Source organism: Microcaecilia unicolor, chromosome 4, assembly GCF_901765095.1.
Source record: "Microcaecilia unicolor chromosome 4, aMicUni1.1, whole genome shotgun sequence".
NCBI lineage: Eukaryota > Metazoa > Chordata > Amphibia > Gymnophiona > Siphonopidae > Microcaecilia > Microcaecilia unicolor.
Window position 1 is genome coordinate 239911041 of NC_044034.1, and position 24080 is coordinate 239935120.

The following is a 24080-nucleotide window of genomic DNA, read 5'->3' on the forward strand; positions in this document are numbered from 1 at the left end:
CCTTTGAAGTCTTTTTCCCTTCCTTTGGCTCTTCTGCTTTCTCTCTATTCTGATGCTGACAAAATAAAATTACAAAAAATAAACCAAAAGTTCAAAAAAAAGTGGGTATACACAAGGGATAGAAGGAAAAGACCCCTCCGAAGGGACACCACCTTGTAAGTGGTGGAGGGGCTTCTGTGTTTCAGTGACTCAGAGGGCTATGCTGAAGGGTTACCCATATCAGACAGGCCTCTGAGGAGAAACCAGACAAAGAGTGTCCCAAATTAGGGAGAGGGGAAAGATGGTGACCTGAAGCTCATACACTCAACGGCCCAGCTGTCCTCTGAAGTTCAGTTTTTGTTCACTTGAAATTTCCTCTCTGCATTGCAGTTGCCTTAACGATGACCAGCGTTTTGTCCCCTGTGCAGCAAGTGTGGGACCGCTGTGTGACAAGCTGCCCATAGATGACTGGGTTGATGAGTCCTTTGATTAGCGCCGACGAAGGAGCGTCGATGCTCTTGGACCTGGAAACAACTTCATCGCTCAAAAATCATTTAACCACCATGCCCAAAGGAGTGGAGGAGTGAGTCAGGAGTGTATGCTGAAACGGAAGTCGTTTACAGCTGAACCCGTGTCGGCGGTGCTACTCCTAAACCCTTAAGAGTTATCAGCTTGGAGTTTTTGGCTCCCGTGGAGGTTGCATTGAATGTCATCTGGAGGGTGCTCCAGGACCTGACGGTGGTAGAGAATGACTTTGCTTCAGATATAGTCTTGTTAATGAGCCACATGGATAATCTAATCGAATCCTTTGAGAATATACAGCAAATGAAGTTCTACTGAAGTAGGAAACGGTTAAGATTTGAAAATGATAAAAGACCAGAAAAAATTTGAACAAGATGAATATTGTTGCAGATGATTAATATCGAGATTGTTGTTTTCCCAGAGTTCCGGGTATGACTACTAATGTTTTTTTTTTCCTCTGAAATGATTCCTCTTAATATATTAATTCAAAAGGAGTGGAGCCTGTGAAACTGGGATTACTTTAATCAGCGGAAATTGGATTGGAGATTCAAGGGTTTATATTGTTAAACAATTTCTGGTTTTAAAAGGGAAAAAAATGAAATTAGGTGTATTACTTTCACTAATATTGGACAATAAGTATCTTTCCAATGAAATTGATGGACTATGCACCGTTATGGTCTTGAAGAAACCAACCAGATGATCAATGTGGAATAATGATTGTTTTCTTCTAATATTGTTTTAATATACAATCATCTCTGTTTTACTGTTTTGCAAGTGATCCTTGTAAAATGAAAAAATTATAAATAAATGATTAAAAAAAAGAAGAATGAAATGTACTCACAAAGTTATAACGTGTAATGTTCTTATGTAAATTATATTTATACTAGTAAAAAAGGCCCGTTTCTGACACAAATGAAACGGGCGCTAGCAAGGTTTTCCTCGGAGTGTGTATGTTTGGGAGAGTGTGTGTGTGAGTCAGAGTGAAAGTGTGAGTGTGTGTGTGTGAGAGAGAGAGTGAGTCTGGGTGTGAGTGTGTTTGTGAGAGAGTGTGTGTGTGAGAATGAGTGTGTGCAAGTGTGTATGTGAGACACAGTGTGAGAGAGAGTGTGTGTGAGACACAGATTCTCTGTGAGAGTGAGTGTATGAGGCCAAGCGAGTGTGTGAGTGACTGTGTGGCACATAGAGAGTGAATGTGATACAGTATGAGACAGAGTGTGTGAGAGTGAGAGTCAGAAAGACATTGTATATGAGAGAGAGAGTGTGAGCCCTGCCCTCCCAATCCATGCCCATCTGTCCCCTGCCCCCTCCATTCATCCTTTTCCAGCAATTCCCCTCTCCCTGAGCCCTGCCCTCCCAATCCATGCCCATCCATGCTCCTCTGTCACCTGCCCCCTCCATTCATCCCTATCCAGCAATTCCCCTCTCTCCCTGAGCCCTGCCCTCCCAATCCATGCCCATCCATGCTCCTCTGTCACCTGCCCCCTCCATTCATCCCTATCCAGCAATTCCCCTCTCTCCCTGAGCCCTGCCTTGCAATCCATATCCATCCATGCCCATCTGTCCCCTCCATTCATCCCTATCCAGCAATTCCCCTCTCTCCATGAGCCCTGCCCTCCCAATCCATGCCCATCCATGCTCCTCTGTCCCCTGCCCCCTCCATTCATCCCTTTCCAGCAATTCCCCTCTCTCCCTGAGCCCTGCCCTCCCAATCCATGCCCATCCATGCTCCTCTGTCCCCTGCCCCCTCCAACCTTTTCCAGCAATTCCCCTCTCTCCCTTCCATGACCCCCCCTCGCATCCATGCTCCTCTCTCTCCCATGTCCCAGCCTGGCCCGCCCTCTTCTCCCCCCCCTTCGCATCCATGCCCCCCCCTTTCGCATCCATGCTGTCTTCTCCCCTGCCCTCCCGCTCCCATTGTTCTACTTTACTGCCCACCCTCTTCTCTCCCCCCAACATCCTTTTTTTTTTTTCTTTTTCTTTTTAAATTTACCTCCGTGGCGGTTCCGGCAGCGTCAGGGAAGGAGGCGGCGCTCCCGACGTCTAGCCTTCCCTTCGCTGTGTTCCACCTTCTTCTGACGTCATCCTTGACGTCAGAAGAAGGTGGAACACAGCGAAGGGAAGGCTAGAGACGTTGGGAGCGCCGCCTCCTTCCCTGACGTTGCGCTGCCGGAACCGCCACCACGGAGGTAAATCTAATATAATAAAACGCACCGTGCGTGGGTGCGATCTGTTTGTTTTTTTTTTCCGCCCTCGACATCATGACGTTTGACGCGAGGGTAGGGCAGAGACAGCTGGCTGGCTTCACACCATGAATCCATGAACCCTACAGGGAGTGTTTGAGTGACTTCAGAACGTTGTCTTCAGAACGTTCACGGTGCGTTTTATTATATTAGATTATTGGAGAGTTCTCAGAGTAATAACTCACCCATACGAGACTCTCAACTGCTAGTCTCTAAGGGTGGTTGAGCTTCTCAATCATGGAATCTCTCCGTGGTTTTTTCAATGTTTGTTCAATGTTTATACAAACCACTCACCAGTGCTCCAATATATATTCAAACATTCAAAAATAACTTAAAGTGAGAAACATTCACCTCTATCTCTTAGTCCACTTATCCTCTATCACTATAATGTCAAAAAACGACCACTAAGGGTCTAAACAGGCAACTGAGGCACTTATCTTGTATTGATTAACATCGATTGGCTCTCCTTTTAGTTACAATCGAATGCCTTCACATATATATCATCCCGTTGTTATCAACCTCTCAATGGGGTCTTTTAATACTCTCCATGAATCAGCAAGAGTTCAATATGACAAAATAAAATTGCCACAGTTTTGCACATATCCTTCAACTTTGCTTTATAAGAAACTTATATCTAAGAACAGAACGAATCATAGATGAACAAACCAAAAAACTTTACTGAAAATGATCCAACATGACCACGTTTCGCCTGAAGGCTATGTCAGGGGCATTTGTAAAAAAAAAAAAAAAGTTTAAAATAAAAACAAGAACAAAGCCATCTCTTACTTATCAAATGTAGAAAGTACAGATGTGGTTACATGCACTCAAGAAGTGTAACTATTTAAAAAGAACAGTGCAGTGTGCTTTAATACAAAAACAGTAAGTGCATAATATGGAATGCATATTGTGTTGTGGGACAAAAGACATTTTTTACATATGTGTTTGGTGTAGTGAGACAAAGAAAAAAAAAATCAAATACAATTTAAGTAAGGAGCATATGTCTAATAGGAATTGACAAAAGGTATAAAAGTACCTTGTGGGCAGCACTAGTGATGTTTTAGATAAAGTACATTGGAATTTGTTGCTAACGTACAATTCCAAAGCTGTATAATAGTATCTAGCAAATTAAGTTGAGAAACTATGCTCACTAAAGAATGAGGTGCCGTCTTTTGGTGTTGACATCAATAATTCTGTCATAGTCCAATGAATCACACAGTTCTCTTTCAAATGATAAGTGACAGATTATGGAGGCGACTGGTGAGCATTGAGGCTCTTGATGCCGTTTTGATCCTGTTTACAGTTGAAAACAGTCGTTCCACAGTGCAGGTTGGCATCAGCAGAGTGATAAGTACTCTTAAAAGGGCATTGACATTTGGGAAAATGTCCACATTGCAGTTGTCTAGTACTTCAATTAAAGATGGAAAATTTATACCTTCTGCTACTTTGTGTTTTAGATGCTGAACAAACACTATTAATTCAGCTTCCTGTATGGTAATGCCATATAAAGTGCACAGGGGTAGTAGACTCTTTCTTTGGCCAAAGGCCTCAGATGTTGGCATAGAGGCAGCAGAAGAAGTCATCATTCCATAAGCATCATCTTGAAAATGATTATTCAGTTCACTTAGCTGGCAGTCAATAATCTCATTCCACAGATGTCACTCATCTTCATTGCTTTGAACAGAAGATTTACCCAAAGTGGGGGGAAAAAACAATGAGTCACCAAACTTTATAGGTAGCTTTGTCTTTCGAGGGGAAGAAACATCCCACTTTTCAATATCATATTTCTCCATGAGATCCTCTGTTAATTTAAGAACTTTATCGAAATCATTTGATGTGTTCTCCGTAAACTGAACAAAAGCTTCTTTTAGACACTCTATAAGATTAATGCAATCTGTAACAGACAACATGGCACTCTGTAGTCCTTTCGTGGCAAAATCACTGCTTTCAAATAATTTCCCAAATGTAACTGCCAGAAATAAGAATTTCTTTGTCTCTATCTGATGTAGAAGAGATAGGGAATCTAGTTTTGTCTGTCCAGCATTTGAAAATTCAGCAAGTACTTCAAGAATAACATCAAAAGGCATCAATAATTTTTTCACAGAGCCAGATTTTGAGCTCCACTTTGTGTCTATTGATCGTTCAAGTTCGACATTGTCTATCAGGATGGAGTTGTTTCTGTACTTCCATAAAAACGAGCTTGCCTACATGTACCTGTCGTAAAACTATGCAAGGAGTTCAGAAATTTCAAAAAATGTGCTAACAGGGACATGCTTTAGATGCTGTGCAGAGAACCAGATTGAGGCGATGAGAATTACAGTGCACATAAACAGCCCGCCAAAACATGCATTTCAAAATGACATGAACACCTCCTTTGTTTCCAGACATCACAGATGCTCCATCAAAGCTGAAGCCAACACATAACTCTGGATCTAATTCACTTCAAGCACTTTTATGGTTCTATCAGAAATCCCATTTGCTGTCATGTCTGCAGTATCAACAAATCCAACTGCCCTTTCCTTGATTACCTCTTTGTGTAGGTCCCTGACACATACTGCAACAAACTCATGTTTAGAGAGATCTTTGCATTCATCACCCAGAATTGCATAGTATGTTTTATTGGTTTCATGTATTTCGGATTTGATTTTGCATAACAGCAGTAAAGTGGCAAATTCTAACAGTTCATTCTGAATATCTGGGCTCATTAGAGTTGCATTCTTTGGAATTTTTTCAAGGTGACTTTGGATACTATTGTCATATTTGCTAAGGAGTTTGAACATTTCCAAAAGGTTTCCTTTATTTAAGGCTTCTTCTGTCTCTGTGTCTGCGTAATGGAATTTCTTGCTTGGCACAGAATATCACAATATCAAGTACTACTTTGATGTGTTCACGATTCCTTTCAACTACAGAAAAGTTCTCATGGCATCTTGGTTTAGTTGATTAAAAATGTTTCCACCACCTCCTGGTAAATGCCTTTGTAGTCTTCAGATTTTCCTAGTGCAAGAGAGTGTGCTTTGCTGGATTGATCAGCTCTGATTCATGTGCTTCCAATCTCTAAAGCCAGTTCTTGTGAAAGTTTCTTCAGTCCCGGTATCAGAAAAATGCCTGCACGCTTTGCACAACACTGCATCCTGGCTTGCACTGTATTCCAGCCACTAATTTTACAAACTGGCAAAGCCTGAAACTTTGGCTGTTTTGGTGGTTCATCAATGTCTGATAAATCTGAAAGTAATTCCATCGGTTGCACGCCAGGTTTACTGATCTGTAAGCATAAAGTAGAACTTGTTGAGGGAACAGCATCCTCGCCATGCTCCTCTACACGTGGTTTTTCGAAGTAGCTTAGTAATGAACTTTGTTTTGCCATGGGGGCAGACTAAGGAACACTGTCTATCTCTGGAACACTTCTGGGAATTTTCTCTCCTGGCAGCTAAAATCACAATAACTTCAGTAAGTTTTGTGATAAGGATCTTCTGAGTTTACTACCCCTACATCCCAGCAGCCTGGCATCAGCTTTTCTGTTCCATACTCCCTACCCATCCCCGTAGCTCAGCATCAGCCCTTCCCTTCTCTACCTTACCCCGCCCCCCATCCATCCCATAGCTAAGCATTAGCCCTGTCCTACTCCCTACCCACCCCCTATGTAATTAAGTATAAAAGACTTTTTTTTTTTGATGCCCTGGGCAATACAGAGCCCACCTCTGCACGCACCAGTCCACCCAGAGAAAACCGCCTACACTTTTTTTTTTCAACCTAGGCAAAAAAAAGGTATATTTTCATCATTAAATATAATTTTTTTGCCCTAGGCAGTGAAGTGCTTATCCCACCCATAATCCCACCTCCACCACCAGCCAGCATTTTGAGTACAAAAAAAACTACATGATGTAAAAAATACAAAAAAAGTATTTCAAATTTTATTACCTGCAGTGCTGGGCAGCTGCTTGCAGTAAAGTTGCAACTACCACATGGTGCAGAACACCCTGGCTCCTGTAGCTGTCTCAAGCAGAGTGTGTTGTGGCCCACTGTGTGGCACTACTGGGACGCTGGGGAATGCTACTGCATGCACTAAGGCACAATGTAAGAGAGCTAAGAAGCTACACCTGCTGCTACACACCCAGGTGGCACCAGCCTTTCCATTTTTGGCAATGGCACTGCGGTCCAGGCCCGGGGAGGGAGGAGGAGGAGCAGACAGTGCCACGTGGACCCAACTTCCAGCGCCTGCAGCTGAGCATGCAGCTATTTTTTAGCCTGTTGAGAAGATGACGAGCCGCGAGAACGAGGCTGAGCGCGCTGCATGGGATGGAACATGTCATCAGCATGCAGGGGGCTGAGAAGCAAGAGGACGTCACGCACGCTGCAGGTCACCACGAAGTCAAGAGCTGCAACCATGTTTATTCAGTGCCAAGTCAACTCACTGCTATGCCGAGTCTGCCCAAAAGGTAGGTGGGAGATAAGATGAGCGAGCTGCGGCTGCAGTGTGACGGTAGAAATGAATTAGTGAAAGGCTGCTGCTTTGGTTTTGCTCTGTGCGCTTTAATTCAGCCGTGCTTAAAACTGGGTGGGTGAGCCAGAGCCAATTGGATGGGCCTGGGCCCGCCCAAGCCTGCCTGTAGCTACACCCCTGCTGTGGAGATGGGCCTGAGGTAAGGTGAGGCAATATTTTTATGGGGGGAGAGTTAGTGTCTTACGCCACATTCTATTCCTTGGAGCTGGCAGCTATAGTCTTGTGTCAGTGGCTGGGAGCCAGTGAAGTGGTAGGGTCATTTAAGCTTATTGTTGTGCTTCAGATTCTGTTTATCATCATTAGTGTTGCTTAGGCCCTAGTATAGAACCACTGGTGAAGAGAGCCCAAATGCTGCCGCCAGAGAATCACACTGAAGCAGTGCGGGCATGCTGTGAAGACTCAGATTTTCAATCACATCACAGCAGCACCCAGTGACTCTTAGTAATTGATAAGCAATGTTTTTCAGCTGTAGAAGGGGACAGTGTAGTTTTTTCTCATGGCTATATTCCCCTTAGATAAGAGGTAGGAACAGCATTCATTTTACCCCCTGTGTTTCCCTGTAGCCTCCTCTTTAGCAATGCCTGCAGCAGCTGGTGACTCAAAATGTCTTAGGGAAACTTTTTATCTTTAAGAGCCTCATCTTCGAACCTTGGAACATCTCTGCAGCTCCTGGAAAGAGGGGGAAGTATTTCCGCTGAATTTAGTGTAGTTCTGCACAAAGCCTTTGTATTATAGAGACCCCAGGAGTTTTGGGAATAGACTTGAAAGCCCTTCTTTCAGATAGGCTGTGGAAACAGGATCATCAAAAGCTACATTTAGACATAATGAAAGAGTGGGACATTCATTCAGTGGCTTCTTGTCTCAGAGCGCAGTGGTTTTCCGCAAGGAACGCTTCTCTGGATGGCTTTGGATGGGTGTATGGTAGACCAGACCGATTCTCAGAACATTATGTTCATGAGGAGCTAGCTAAACTAAAAGACCAAGTGATGGGAACCAATGGGATACATCCAAGGGTACTTAAGGAAATCGGAAAAGCTCTGGCGGCTCTGCTGTCTGAGCTCTTCAGTGCTTCCTTAGAGTCTGGAGTGTTCCCGGAGGACTGGAGAAGGGCAGATGGGGTCCCTCTACACAAGAACGGAACTAAGGAGGAGGAGGTTGGAAATTGCAGACTTGTTGGTCTGACCTCAATGGTGCATTAACTAATGGAAACACTTCCAAAGCAGAGGCTTGTGAGGTTTCTTATATTGAATGGACTGCAGGACTCGAGGCAGGTCATGTCAAACAATCTGATTGATTTTTCTGTGACGAGGTGACCAAACAGTTGGACATGGGAAGGGGCTAGGTGTGGTATACTTGGATTTTAGCAAAGCTTTTGACACAGTTTTGCACATGTGACTGATAAACTGACTGCTCTTGGTATGGGACCTAAAGTGACTGGATTAAAAACTGGTTAAATGGAAGGAGACAGAGGATAGTGGTAGATAGAGCTTGTTCCAAGGAAAGGGATGTTATCAGTGGTGCACTGCAGGGATTGGTCCTCGATCCAGCTCTTTTTAACATTTTTGTGAGTGATATTGCAGGATGACTGGTAAGGTTTGTCTCTTTGTGGATGATACCAAACTCTGTAATAGGATGGACACCCCATAAGGTGTGGATGGCAAAAGAAGGATCTAGTGAAGCTTGAAGAATGATCCAATAATTGGCAACAAAGATTTAATACTAAAAAATGCAGTGTCATGCACTTGGGTTACAGAAATCCAAGGGAATGATACAATATAGAGGATGAAGTGCTTCTGTGTACGAATGAGGAGCGAAACTTGGGGGTGGTTGTGTCTAATGATCTTAAGGTGGCCAAACAGGTAGAAAAGTTGACGCTCAAAGCCAGAAGGATGCTCTGGTGCATAATGAGAGGGATGACCAACAGGAAAAAAAGAGGTGATAGTACCCTTGTATAAGTCGGAGGCCTCATTTAGAACACTGTGTGCAATTCTGGAGATCGCACTTACAGAATGATATATACGGGGTGAAGTCAGTCCAGAGGGCTACAGAATTGGTCAGTTGTCATAAAACATATAGGAACAGGCTTATGAAACTCAACATGTATACACTGGAAGAGAGGCAGAGGAGAGGGGATATGATGGAGACATTTGTCTACCTCAGCATTAATGTACAGGAAGTGAGCCTTTTTCAAATGTGGGAAAACTCGAATGAGAGGGCATAGAATGAAGTTAAGAGGAAATAGGCTTAGTGTATTTTCATAGATTCCTCCTTTCATGGAAAGGGTGGTGGATGCTTGAACTGGCCTTCAAGTGGAAGTCTTGAAGACAAGAACTGTATCAGAATTTAAGAAAGCATTGGACAGGCATGTGGGATCTCTTAGGAAAAGGATTAATGAAAATATCCCTTTGCTAGGCACAACTTTGGAGGCTTATGTAAAAAATCATGTTCATCCCAACGCAGCTGTTATTTAGTTCATTTTGTGTACGGCCCTTCCATCTGGAACATCAAGGCAGTTTAAAATATAATTTATAAGAAATTGTAAACATAATGTTCTGAAATTGAGAGCAGTAAAACAGAGGCATGCAATTTAAAGAAATGGGGCAAAAACAATAGGATGGACAAGAGTGAACCATAGCCACTGTAAATCTGTCCTGAGTCCACCAAAAGCAAATGTGAATAACCCTATGTTGAATTTACATTAGCAGGGAATTCCGGTATGTGTTTTATGATTTGCTGCTGATTTGTGAACTAGTCCCCCTGATAATTTCCTATGTAACAAAGATTGGTGTGCACAAAACATTAGTGCTAAACCACAAAGTAAATTGCTGCTCTAATTTTGGTGCAAATAGCATATTCCAATTCAGCAGACTGTGCAGAAGGTTAATGTAGTAAACTCTCAATAGCACTGAAACTTTACTTCACCTTTAGAGGTGAGGTAAAATTGTAAGTTCCCATTGACCTTGGCACCCCCTTCCTCTGTCACCCAGCGCTGGGAGATTCTCAGCCAAACAACCCCCAAAGCTGTGGACTAGCAAACATTCCACAGATCCTGTGGAAGCCTCCAGCAGCATTCTTTTTCTTCACAACAATGGTAGTGGTCTGTCTGATATCGGTAATGACAACTAAAGCTCTCATTGATGTCAGCCAGGTTTTGCCATTGTTAAAGATGTCCGAGAAGGAGTAATGAAAAGAACAAAAGTGGGAAGCTGAAGAATGCTCAGACAAACAATGGAATTTAAAAATAAATCAATACTTTGAGACATAAAAAAGTGTTGCTGTAACATCAAACACTCAGTGGCTCTTTTACAGAGCAGGGGTAAGCCCAACGTGGGCTTACCACTCGCTATTCTGGGACTACCGGTGGCCCAGTGCAGCTGCCAGTGGTATTTCTTTGTCGAGCGTGCACCATTTCTGGGGGGGGGGGGGGGGGGGGGGGGGGGTGAACGGAAATGGTTAGTCTTGCAGTAACCTGGCAATAATCGGACATCACTGCACGCTGCCTGGCTTCCCTGCCAGGTTACTGTGGGAGCCCTTACCGCCACCTCAGTGGGTGGCATTAAGGGCTTCCTGCTGCATGGCAGCATAACAGGTTTCTTACCACATGGCTTTATTTTGGGGGCTTTTTACCTGCTGTGGGAAAAATGGCCCTGGCACATGGGGAAAATGGACCCTTTTTCCTGCAGCTTTCTAAAAGGACCCCTTAGCCATGGAACTGTTTCCCAGGCAGGGTGCTATAGCTTTGAAAGTTACCTTGTCAAGGTCTTGCCCCATCCTTGGCCACCTTTAAATCTAGACTGAAAGCCCACCTCTTTAACATTGCTTTTGACTCGTAACCACTTGTAACCACTCGCCTCCACCTACCCTCCTCTCTTCCTTCCCGTTCACATTAATTGATTTGATTTGCTTACTTTATTTATTTTTTGTCTATTAGATTGTAAGCTTTTTGAGCAGGGACTGTCTTTCTTCTATGTTTGTGCAGCGCTGCGTATGCCTTGTAGCACTATAGAAATGCTAAGTAGTAGTAGTAGTAGTACTTCATGTGCTTTGGGGGTAGGGGGATGTTCCCTTTGTCTAGGAGATCCCTGAAACTTCATAAAGGGGGTGAAGATTTTTTCCCCCTCCTTTTCACTTACAGCCAGTAGTAGGTCAATCCACTTTCAGTACTGAATGGGTATTGGCTCATTCATTCTACTGACAAAGGATGAAAACACATTTTCTCTCTGATGCAGGAAATTGACGTGTTACCACAGCAGTGTGTGCTATGTTTCTTATGTCAATGTAATTGTTTTAGCACCATGACAATTTGCATGTCATTAATTTACAGTATCTGGAGTAGAACTATTATTTTAGCATGTGCATTAGGAAACTGTGCTAAAGTTCAGCACACAATTTTAAATTTAGGCAAATGAATTGCAGCTTTTTCCTTAAATCTAGGATCTTTTCAGCCCAAAACTTAAGAAGCTAAATATGACTGAAAATCATCCAAAATTGAGGAACCTGAAACTTGAGCATTTAAACGAAACACTTGAAAATTAACCACTTTTTATTTCTACATGGCTGTACATTATTCACATTTCTTTTTCTTAAATTAGTATGCTAAAATGGATATGTTTTCAGTGCCCTTTAAAATTTTTTTTTTAACTTTACAGATGCTTTATTTACCTATTGGAACAAGGCTTCTACAACAGAGCTCATGGATTTTTTCACTATTTCAGAGTGAGTTGGTATAGTCTGTTCTAAAAATGTAGATCTATGTTTTAAGAAAAAAGTGTGGCCCATTTCTATGTGTTTCAAAGAACTTTAAAAAAAAACCTCTAGTTTTAGGAAATGCTGGTCTTAAAGTAAATTGTACATGGCTCAGTATCTTTGTATTTTTTGAACTACAGTAGGATATCTGTTTCATTGTTCATTTTTAACATTTTTATGCTATCAATTTTATTTGATTATAGCATGAATTAAAAATGTCATTTTTGGCTTCCTGTTTCCCTCTCATCTATAATTCCTGAAGTGTCTTTATTCTGTATGGGAACAGGAGATGAAGTCTGAAATCTTCAGTGGTGCTGTTCAGTCAGTGGGGTCACTCATAGTAGTGGCCATTACTATTCCTACCAAAGAGTAGACAGATGACTAATGGCCATTATAGCGTGTGCAAGGTCCAGGGTACATGAGATTTGAATCAGAGTCCTGGTTTTTATAAACAGTAAAGACAAGAGTATAGCTAGACATTACTTAACATAGGGACCCTTGTATTAAAGTGTGGTAAATGCAAGGTCTGTGCACTTACTGTTAGAGGTGATTCCAGCATGTTTTCTGTACAGTTTCTGCATGGAGAATTTTCCATGTGGTAAAAATATGTTCACAGCACAGCTGTACTTGCTGCCTCCTTATATACCATGCAGTTTGCAATTAATGCCCATTTCCTGTCCTATGTCTAAGTGAGAGTGGGATGTTTGACCACGGAAATTCAAATCCTGGAGACAAGAATCTTAAAAAGCTTGTTTATTGATGAAAAGACTCGACACAACTATTGTGTTTTGGCCGTCAGGCCTGCATCAGGAGACTTGCTCAATAACGTGTCATTTATTGAGTCTCAGACGCCAGTAAGAACAGCTGATATGTGCAGTAGGTAGCACATGATGTGATTATCTGTTGTACGGGTCTTTAGAAAGACCTTTGGTGATGAGCTTGTTAGTAGACAAGCTTTTTAAGATTCTTGTGTTTTCCCGTGGGGAGTTCGAGTTCTCCGCTTGGCTGCGGATTCTTCTGAACATTTCCTGCCCTATAACAGGCTATGCAGTTAGCATGTGAATTCTCCAAGGACAAGCAGGATGAAATCACCCCACTGATGGATATGATCATCCAATGGAGCCCTATGCAGGAAATGCTCTCCAGCATCTTCTGGAAGCTTCCCACCCACCACCATCATTCGAGACCAAGATAGTCTTGTCTTTTCTGCAAAGCAGAAAGGATGCATCTATCAAGCTCTCTCTCCTCACCTTGCGTCTTTCCTGTTTTGGCGTTTTTTTCTGCCCTCCTTTAAGTGTTCATGTCGGGTCAGTGCCTTCTACACCCCCCCCCCCCCCCCGCACCCTTTTAGTATCTTAGTTAGGTTTTCAGCATTTTTTAAGTTTTCTTTTTTTGCCTTGGCTCACTAAGCCCTCTTAGGCATTGAGTGGTCCCAGTCAGGAAAGTTTTTTTATGCCGAAATCGAGTCATTTAATTTCACCTTGGCCATTTTTCTCAAGATATCCCTAAAAACTCTCATTGGTTTTAGAAAGTGGTCCCAGTGTTCCAGGACCATGTCCCTTATGGAGACTCATAACTGGTACCTGCAATGTTTGGTGCCCAACCATAATCAATCTTCTTGTAAATTCTGCAGATGTAGGTTTGCACTGTTTTTCATGACCTCTATTTTTGGTACTGAAAAGTCTGGTCCGTTGACTTCGGCATTGGAGGCATTGGTCTCTATAGCTCCCAGAGCTGCATCAGACACTGGGAATGCATCAAAATTGAAGAGATCACCACCTGCCTTAGCATCAAACATCATCCAATCCCACCCCAAGCACAAGGAAGGATTTGACTTCATCCTCATTGACGCCAAGGACCCTGATGCTGTGTTAAGGGCAGAGACCAAGAAGAAGTAGCATTAATCCCCTTCAAGACATGGTACTGAGAGCACTATGGCATCAAAATCCTTAATACCCCAAAGGCACCTGCACCCTGAGGGCCCTTCACCCTCCAAGGACCCAGAGTTGGTGTGACATCTTCCATTGAACCAGGGCCAGTCTATCGATTCCAGTTTTGAAAACTTTGAGGGAAATGACTGTACCAGCTGAGCCCCAGCCTTTAACAATGGTTTCTCTTGAGAAGCAGATCTGGACAGTTCTCCAGGGGAAGATGGGGTGCCTCCTTGTATGCCATGATGCAGTGGCATCAAGAGCTTTAATGTTGGGCCCCAACGGAGCTCCAACCAATCTTGGAGGCCATTGGCCTGACTGTTGCATTCTCTTGACACCAATGCATCGCAGGGCATTGGAGTCCATGCCCGTTAAGATGATATCATTGTCTAGCCCTTCAGGGGAGGAAGCTTCGGTGAGACAACAGAGATGACCTGTTCATTGGCGCCCAGGGTCGTCAGACCGAGGCAGGTACAGACTCAGTCATCCAAGGAGGGATATTTTTATGAGTCTAATTCGTACCACTCCTGGGAGTTTGAAGAAGCATCAGAGGCTGTCCCGGAGGAGGGGTTCCTTGGTCTTCCTTTTGACTCTTCTCCCCCTCTCGAAAGGAGAAAGTCCTGCCCCTTAGAAGCTCTCCTTTTACTGACTTTGTTAAGGAGATTGCTAAGTCCATGCAATTTGATTTGGTAATAAAGGGTGAGCCCAGAGCTGAGTTGTTGGACATCTTTGAGTTGGACTCCCCTCCAAAGGATGCTGTGACAGTGCCGTGCACAGGATGCCCCTCCACTTTCTACAACCAATACAGAAGAAGTCCGACTCTATGTATAGAATCCCAAAGGCTCCTGAATTAGAGAAAGTATGGCTTCCTCACCATTTCATCATAATCAAATGTGCTCGCAAAAGGACCAAAAGCTTCAAGACTCACTCCTAAGTGCCCCCTGGGAGAAGAGACTCAGACTTTGGATTCTTTTTGGAGGAAATGTTTCCAGAATGCTGTGTTCACCTCCCACATACATTATTTCCAGCCCTTAATGAGCATGCACTTGTAGAACTTGATGACTAGTGTAACAGAGTGAGCAGACACTGTCCTCAGAACAGGCTGCTGAACTCTGCCAGCTAGTAGCCAAAGAGCAGGGATGTAGAAAGCTCATAGCTCAGGGAATCTGATTCTTTTGATGCAGTGTCCAAGGGTATTGGGATGCAAAGACTCGCCTGGCTGTGTGCCTCAGACCTAGAACCAGCTGTTCAGAAGGAGCTGGTGGACATTCTGTGCCTGGGGAACAACTTTTTTTAGTGACAAGGTAGAGGAGGGTTACAGACCTCATTAAGAAATGCACTGACCCAGCCCACTCCTAGCTCAGCCTCTTCTTCCTGGAGGTAATCTGGCAGAGGGCAAAGGGGGGGACTATTTCTCTCCAAAAGCATAGGTTCCCTACACCCTCTCATCCACCCCAGAATAATCGGAGCTCCTGTTGACACATCAGCGGAGGGCTTAGAAGTACCAACCAGCTCCCCATTCAAAGTAGGGGGGTCCAGCTTTTGACTGGCTCTAGGAGAACATAGCCACCATAATGTAGCCATTTTAGATGGCCTACAGGTAGGAGGGAAACTGAAATTGTTTTCAAGAAAGATGGCCCCTTGTAATCAGTGGTTCTCAAAATAGTCCAGATAGGCTACACCCTACATGTGGATGGATTCATTACCACAAAATTGCCGACCAAGAGTATCAAGGTTAGCTCTCAGCACCAGGAACTACTTTGAAAGGAACACTCTTCCCTTTTAAAGGCCAAAGCGGTCAAACCCATTCCATCAGGAGAGACAGTGAATGGATTTTATTCCAAATACCTCCTGGTTGCAAAGAAAATAGAGGAATTTCTTCCCATCCTAGATCTCAGGGACCTGAAATGATATTTGGTGAAACAAAAGTTTAGTATGGTTTCCCTGGGCACCCTACATCCCATGATTTAGGAATAAGATTGGCTGTGCTCTCTGGATTTCAAAGATTCATATACCCACATACAGATACATGCCAATTACAGTAAGTATCTGATATTTCGCTTAGGGAAACACCACTATCAGTACCACATTCTACCTTTGGATCTTGAATCTACCCCATTAGATGTTTTTGCAATCCTGGAAACTTCAGAGGAAGAGATCAAGAGTAGATTTATCTTATTGGTGTCATATGTATTTATTCAGGATAAATAATCCATATTGAGACTTTACTGCTGGGCTAGAAATATTGATTTTGTTGGCGGGGGGGGGGGGGGGGGGGGGGGGACCTGAAGTATTCCCAGATGTTTGTAAATGGACACAGCTTAGGAGGAAGAAATTTCTGGAGTTAAAACATGCTTTAGTGTCCTTTCAATAGAGGCTTCCTTGTAAATGTTATTTCCTTACAGAATGTTCTGTTATATCTTCTGTGATCCATCACAGTTGAAATTTTTTTTGGAAGTGTAAGGTGCTCCTTTTTGATTAAGATTTGTAAGTCCTTAGTCCTTAACGCTTAGTTATTTCAGCCCGTTTATAATATAGCAAGAATTACTACTCATTTTCTTCTTTTCCTTTTGCTTAGTATACCATCGTCTCCCATGTTTGTGGACTAGGTGATTGCATATTTCAAACAAATTGTATGGTATATTCATATTCTCTTTGTTTAATTTTTCTAAATTTATTTTTCAGAGTTTATTCTTTGAATGTATACATAAATACAAACAAAAATGTGTGGTGATGGGTCTCCTCCCATGGAATAGTTCAGAGCTACTTACTTGGAAGGGAAGAACAATTGTCTGGAACACAGACTGAGTCGGGTCGTGAAGCCTTACAAATTGATCACTGACCGTGGGTGTAGCCTGCAAGATCTTCTGAGAGTAGGGCACCACCTCAGTAGACCTCTTTGCCACTCACCTGAACAACAAAGTCCCCCAGTACTTCTGCAGACTAGGATCAATACAGCCTCAGATGCCTCTCTCCTTGATTGGTGGTGGGGTCTTCTGTATTCATATTCTCCAATACCTATCATAGTGAAATCTCTTCTGAAATTCAGCTAGAACTTGGAGAATCATGATCCTTATTACCCCCTACTGGTCAAGGCAAATCTGGTTTCCACTGCTGCTGGAACTTGCCAGGATTCCTGAAGACTGGATCCCTTTCTTACCTTCAGATTCCTTCATTTCAACCTCCAGTCCCTGGCCCTCACATCTTGGATGTTGAGAGACTAGAGGTCAATCCCTTATACCTATATGAGGGTGTTTTCAGAGTTTTGCTTGCTTCCAAGAATGATTCTGATAGAAGGTCATGTAATATCAAGAGGAGTAGGTTTGCCATCTGCTGTGAGGGCAAGGTCATAGACTCCTTTTCATGTCCTACCCAAAAAATGAGTGCTTTCTACACCCTTCTGAGTCTTGCCTCAAGATCAACTCTGCAAGAGCTCACCTGTCATCTGAAGTACATGATCTGGAAGGTCTTGTTTTTGGTGGCAATCACTTCACTCCACCTTACATAAAAGTTCCTTTCTAAAGTAATTGTTGTACTTGATATGTAGGAGTTCCATCTTAATTGGTCAATTGTTCTTCCAGTATTTTACCAAGACCACATTCCCATCAAGGTGAAGGTGCATTGCAAACTTTAGACTGTGAGAGCCTTGGTCTTCTACTTGGAGGGGACTAAAGCTCTTAGAAAGTCCACCCAGCTTTTTGTTTCTTTTGACCCCCAACAGTATGGGTGCTGCCAGTGAACTGCATATTCTTCACATGTTCAGGCTGGTCTGACTCTGGAGGATCATTTCACAGCTCTCCATGTCAGAGGAGTAGAGGAGTAGCCTAGTGGTTAGTGCAGCAGACTTTGATCCTGGGGAACTGGGTTTGATTCCCACTGCAGCTCCTTGTGACTCTGGGCAAGTCACTTAACTCTCCATTGCCCCAGGTACAAATAAGTACCTGTATATACTATGTAAGCCATTTTGAATTTAGTTGCAAAAACCACAGAAAGGTGCTTTATATCAAGTCCCATTTCCCTTTCTCTTTCCTTTCCTGCTTGGGCTGTGTCGATAGCCTACTTGAGATCAACTTCCACAGAGGAGATGTGTAGGGCTGCAACAATGTCATTAGTCCACACAGTCACATCTCACTACTGTGATCCTCAAAGGCCACAACCCAGTTAAGTTTTCAAGTTTTCAAGATTGACAATAAATATGCATGAGATTGTTTAGGGTGTATTGTTTCTGTTGTATGCAAATAGATCTCATGCATATTCATTGCCAATCTTGACAACCTGACTGGTTTTGGCTCTCTAAACCTGTGTTTGCTCACCCCTGGTCTAGAACAAGACTCTGATCATCAGCCAAATAGTCCCTTAGAATATATTTTAGGTCTAGGATCTAACTCTACCCGCCTAGAGCCTTTTTTTTCCAGGCTGTTCAAAAACAAAAAAAACATACACGTTCTCATGTGTCCAGTTTTTTGTTAGGTCTTTTTTTACCTCCTTTTTTTTAGGTTTTCCAATAGCTAGGGATTCCCATCAATCAGGTGATTCCATCCTGCTTGTCCTCAGAGAAAGTGAAGTTACCTGTAGCAGGTGTTCTCTAAGGGCAGTAGGATGAATATCCATGTTGACCTGCCCACTTCCCCTTGGAGTTGTATTCTCTCAGCTATAATATTAAATTTGCTTGGTAACAGTGGTGGGTGGAAAACTGCGTACATGCACGGTGCATCACACTCAAAAGCTTCCAGAAGATGCTGGACAGTGGTTCCCATGCAGGGCTCTGTTGGATGATGTCACCCATCAGTGTGGGTATCCATCCTGCTGTCCTCAGAGAACATCTGCTATAGGCGAATAACTTCGCTTTAGTGCATACTGTTATGCCTGTTTGGTAACTTACCATGCTCATGTGCCAATCACATAGTATGTGCAAACTGCTTAGCATATTTAAGAGCCCCCTAATTTCATGTTAGCTTTCTAGGAAAGTTGAGGAAAATTCTTTTCAACATACCAAAAATTTCATGGTGGTAAATAAAATGCATGTAAATTGTTTTGTTATCCAAGTTTTTCATTTCTTTGTTTGCATTTGTATGAAATCATTATCAGCAATTGAAAAGCGCTGGTATGTTAGAGTTTTTCAGTGCTTCCTTTCTGCTGTCAGTAAGAGAAATGGGGCAAAAGAAGTCACAAACAAGAGTGAAAGCTTTCCGTTAGATCAATATGTTCATTGGAGAACGAAATTTAGTGACATGCTACTATGGTGACCTGTAATGTCTTCTCTGCAGAGTATGCCTGCATCAGTTCCAGTACATGGGAAAGCGATATATAGCAAGGTACTGTGTGAAATTTAATACATTACCATTACTCTAATGTGTGTGGGGTTGGGGGCGAGCTTTAGTATTGAAACATTGGTCTCCTCTGGAATGATGTTGAATTATTTTCCTCTCTAGTATCCATATTCAGTAGCATAGGTATTTTGTTACATTTGTATTGAAGACCTTACATGCTGTAACAGATGAGGAAGGACTGATAGTAATTGATACCACAACTGTGTTGTGTTCTGCTAATACCATGGATTATTAGAGCTGTGATAGGGGCACATTTTCTCTATAAATGTTGTGTACTATGCATCTAGAAGATGTCAATTTTTTTCCATATTACATAAAAATCTTTGGCATATGAAACTTTAAAGAGCCAAAGATAACAGTTAATGATTTTAATATTCTCAAGTCATTATAGAGTACTGTTTGGACTCTACATTATATATAGGGTGTCAGATTTTAGGTTTTAACTGATGGCAAACAATAGCTGTTTATTGGATAAACACGTCCTCTAGGACTCTTAACCCTTCCCTAATTCTTCATGGTTTTCCATTCTGTTGCTTTGCTTTTTTTCCTTTGTTGATATCTTTTGCACAAATATATAAATTTGATTCAACTGGTAAAGCTTTTGACATTGTTTGCCATGAAAACACTGATTTTCTTTTGGTGCCCCCCCCCCCCCCCCCCCCCCGATTAACTGGAAAATAGCTAAACTTAAAAATTATAAACACCTTATAATAGCAGTCCCAATTATATGTTGTAAATTCATGTTCTTAAGGTCTCCAGGTATTCCTGTTTTTTAGGTTAACCAGACTAAGAGACTACACACATGCAAATATACCTTATGAATATTCATTGTGTGAACCTCCTTGAGAGAGATTGGCACTCAAAATGAGAGCCATTGTTCTCAAATCATTTTTACCATGAAAGTGCAGTATTAATAATTTGCAAGCACTTTTCTGTAATGATTGTTTAGAAAATCCTGTGCGTTCCATTCTGATTGAAATACAGGTCATACCTACAGACCAGATTTGTTTTTCCATTGTGCATTGTAAAAGCTATATATTCCTTTTGTTTAGCTTTTGATGTCCTAGAAGATTTATATTGTCAATAAGATTTTTCTTGTACTTGAGCAAAATATATGAAATTGATTTATGATGTAAACAGATAAATTACTCATTTAAATTGAGGAAAATTTGGGGCATAAAGTGTACAGATTTGCATTATAATTCATAGTTGTAATTTATAGAAGACCATTTTTATCTTAATATTTTTATTCATATATTTTATTATATGATGACCTAATTAAAAAAATAACATAACAGTGAGTTTTTCTATTGTAATATAACAAGGGGAAAATCCTAATGATCATGAAATCAAAGGGTTAGGCAAAAAATGGTTTAAAGAAATGTGTGAAAAATAAGTTGTTTTCATAATGTGTAATTTCAAAATGTCTATGGTCCCAAGGGTAATTCTGTAAAGATTATTCTGCATAAATGCTGTTTTACACATGGAAAAGTCCTTTTTTAAAATTAGCCCAGTGTGTATGTACACAGTGTGACAAAATAGCATACATTTTCTACGTCCACTGCATGTAGGCATTCTGGTGGAGGAGACATAGTTTGGGCCAAACAAGGAGACTTTTGGGCTCATTTTCGAAAGAGGAGGATGTCCATCTTTCAACATAAATCGGAAGATGGATGTCCAAATCAGTATAATCGAAACCCGATTTAGGACGTCTCCAACTGCACTCCTTCGCAAGAACGGCCAAAATTCAAGGGGGCGTGTCGGCGAAGGCAGGACTTGAGTGTGTCTAACACTTGGATGTCTTTGACCCATAATCGAAAAAAAACAAGGACATCCCTGACGAACACTTGGATGTTTTCGCCCGGACCTGTTTTTCTTACGACTAAGGCACAAAAGATGCCTGAAATGACCAGATGACCACCGGAGAGAATCGGGGATGACCTCCCGTTATTCCCCCAGTGGTCACTAACCCCCTCCCACCCTCAAAAAACATCTTTAAAAATATGTCGTGCCAGCCTGTATGCCAGCCTCAGATGTCATACTCAGGTCCATGACAGCGCATGTAGGTCCTAGGAGCAGTTTTAGTGGGTACTGCAGTGCACTTCAGACAGGCAGACCCAGGCCCATACCCCCCTTACCCTGTTACATTTGTGGAGGGAACAGTGAGCTCTCCAAAGCCCACCACAAACCCACTGTACCCATATATAGGTGCCCCCTTTCACCCATAAGGGCTATGGTAGTGGTGTGCAGTTGTGGGTAGTGGGTTTGGGGGGCTCAGCACGCAAGGTAAGGGAGCTATGTACCTGGGAGCAATTTATGAAGTCCACTGCAGTGCCCCCTAGGGTGCCCAGTTGGTGTCCTGGCATGTCAGGGGGACCAGTGCACTACAAATGCCGGCTCCTCCTATGACCAAATAGATTGCATTTGGTCGTTTTTGACATGGACGTCTTTGGTTTGGAAAATCGCCGAAAGTCAGAAACGTCCATGTCTAGGGACAGCGAAATTTAAGGATTTGGACGTCCCTGACGGTATTTTCGAAACGAAAGATGTTTCGAAGATACGGGTTTCCCTGCCCCTGGATTTCGCCGTTTTGCAAGGACGTCCAAATCGCAACTTGGACGTCCTTTTTGAAAATGCCCCTCATTGTGATGTATATGCATATTTTATAAAATACATGGGTACATTAATAGAGTATATGTTATGCATTTATGCCCTTACAGGGGCTGGTGATGACAGCCTTTCTTTTTTTTTTTTAATAACTGGATATTGGGACCTATAAAATAGGTACCTTTTTGGACTTTTCACAAAAGCACCCTTTTTAAAATTGCATTTGGGTAGTATAAGATTCAAAACTGCTTTCTGATGTTTTCAAAATGCATTTCAAGTTACATGCCTTTCTCAGTTGCTTCATATTTCTGATGGCACTAAGAGAACAAACTAATGATGATTGAATTTGATTTACATTTGGTTCTATTTAATCTATGTATGCAGTATTTTAAAAGGGAAAAGACAGGCTAGAAGGGATCCCTGATGTGTTCTGTTCGATTTCCCTCAAAATATTCTTAATTTGTACTTGCGTTGCTATAGATTGCCTACCATTTCAAGAGCGTCAGTCTCTTTTAAATCCAAACATTTTAAATAGTTGAACTTCCAATCAGGTTACCAAAAAAAAAAATTTCTCTAAAGAAATCTGTGCCAGATTTTTTTTTTGCTTAGAATATGTTGACTTTTAGATTGATTTGCTACCTACGTTTAAAACCATGCAAGCTGCAGTGTTACAGCAGCAGTTTAATTTGTCAAATTGTCTTGTCATATTAAGAGCATATGAGATCAAGTGCATGTTCTTATACCTGACTGCCAGAGAGAACTTAAAGGTACACAAGGCTGGTGTTGGGGGGGGGGGGGGTCAAACAGGGCAGCTGTCCTGGATCCAGGCATCTCTTCCCCTTCTCCTTCCCCAATCTTCTTTAAAAATGTATTCTCCTTCTCAGAGGGACCCCGGCGCAGCAACCACTCTCACAAGCTGCTTATGCCTGCCCCGAAGCTTTCCCCCTCTGCTGCGATCTGCCTCCCTCTGACACAGTTTCCTGTTTCCGCCTGGGCGGATAGAGGCAGAGAGGGAAAGCTTAGGGATAGCTGCAGGCAGCTTGTGAGGACTGCTGTCGCACCAGGGCTCCTCTGAGAAGGGAATTAAATTTTTTAAGAAGATTGGGAAGAGAGGAGGAGACAGGCTGTGGTGGGGAGAAAGGAAGAGATGCCTGGACTGCATAGTAGCAATGCAGGTGGGGAAATTAGGGGGGGAGGGGATTAGAGATCAGAGGCCCCTCCTTAATTTCTGCCCTTGGCCCCACCATGTCTAAACCTAGCCCTGAAGGTACAAGAATGGATGTATAAGTACAGCACTGGTTTTTCAATTCTTATCTGCTCTGGTGGTGGTACACAGTAAGAAGTTAGCTATGCTGATTGCTAACACAGGTCACTTTTCTGTTTTCTTCACTTGATTGCTGACACGTTTAATAAAGTATATGGCTCTTCTCCCTTCCTGCCTGGGTAAGACACTGCAGGTCTTAGACTGTTTGCTGAATTTCTGCTCTGTTGCATGTGAACTTTGCATAAAATTTCCAAGTAACATTTCATTTGCTTTAACTATCACATTCATATCACACGCCTTTCATTGCTTTGTCTGCCCTCTAAACGTAGTTTTTGGAATGTACTGTGCCAGCTTGGTTAGAGTAATGTATAACAAAATATGAGATTAAATCTAACCTTTAAAGAGCAGTGGCTTGATAGGGTTTGCTTTCTGAACATGTTGAGATGGGTTTTGTTTAGACAGAAGTACATGTAGTTGCTGTGGTGCTTTGTAAATGCTGCCTGGTCTTGTTTTGACACAATAAAACAAATAGGCTGCATTGTAGGACATTGTCTCCTAGTACTGTTCGCACTGTAGCAGCTTTACTAACTTTCCATGTCTCACTCCCGTGTGGCATGTCTAACTGTTGCCTCTGTACCATTTCACCCATCTTGCAGGAACCAGGAGGGGTTGGGACCCATAGTTCATGATCGAAAATCTCAGACATTACCTGTTTCCCGTAACAGAACAGGATTGATGCATGCCAGATTACAGCAGCTGAGCAGCCTGGATAACTCTTTGACTTTTAACCACAGTAAGTTTCATGACATCCCCTAACAATCATCATCAACCTCATCCTGTGTCACAGCACAAAAGGCAGCTTCTAGGACCACACCAGAGCATGTCATGGACTTTATTCTTTGAGAGGGTTGTAGGTTTAAAAGAAGTCTAAATCTAGCACTTTTCATTCTGAGTATAGCAGAA

General features: G+C 42.4%; 1 protein-coding gene across 1 annotated transcript in view; it reads left to right on the forward strand.

Moving 5' to 3' along the window:
* The window catches only part of DOCK9 (dedicator of cytokinesis 9), a 719745-nt gene that overhangs the window by 524602 nt on the left and 171063 nt on the right, over positions 1–24080 (forward strand). The window contains 3 exon segments of the mRNA XM_030201354.1: positions 11889–11955; positions 19184–19231; positions 23774–23910. Of these exon segments, the coding sequence (XP_030057214.1) occupies positions 11889–11955; positions 19184–19231; positions 23774–23910 (252 nt within the window).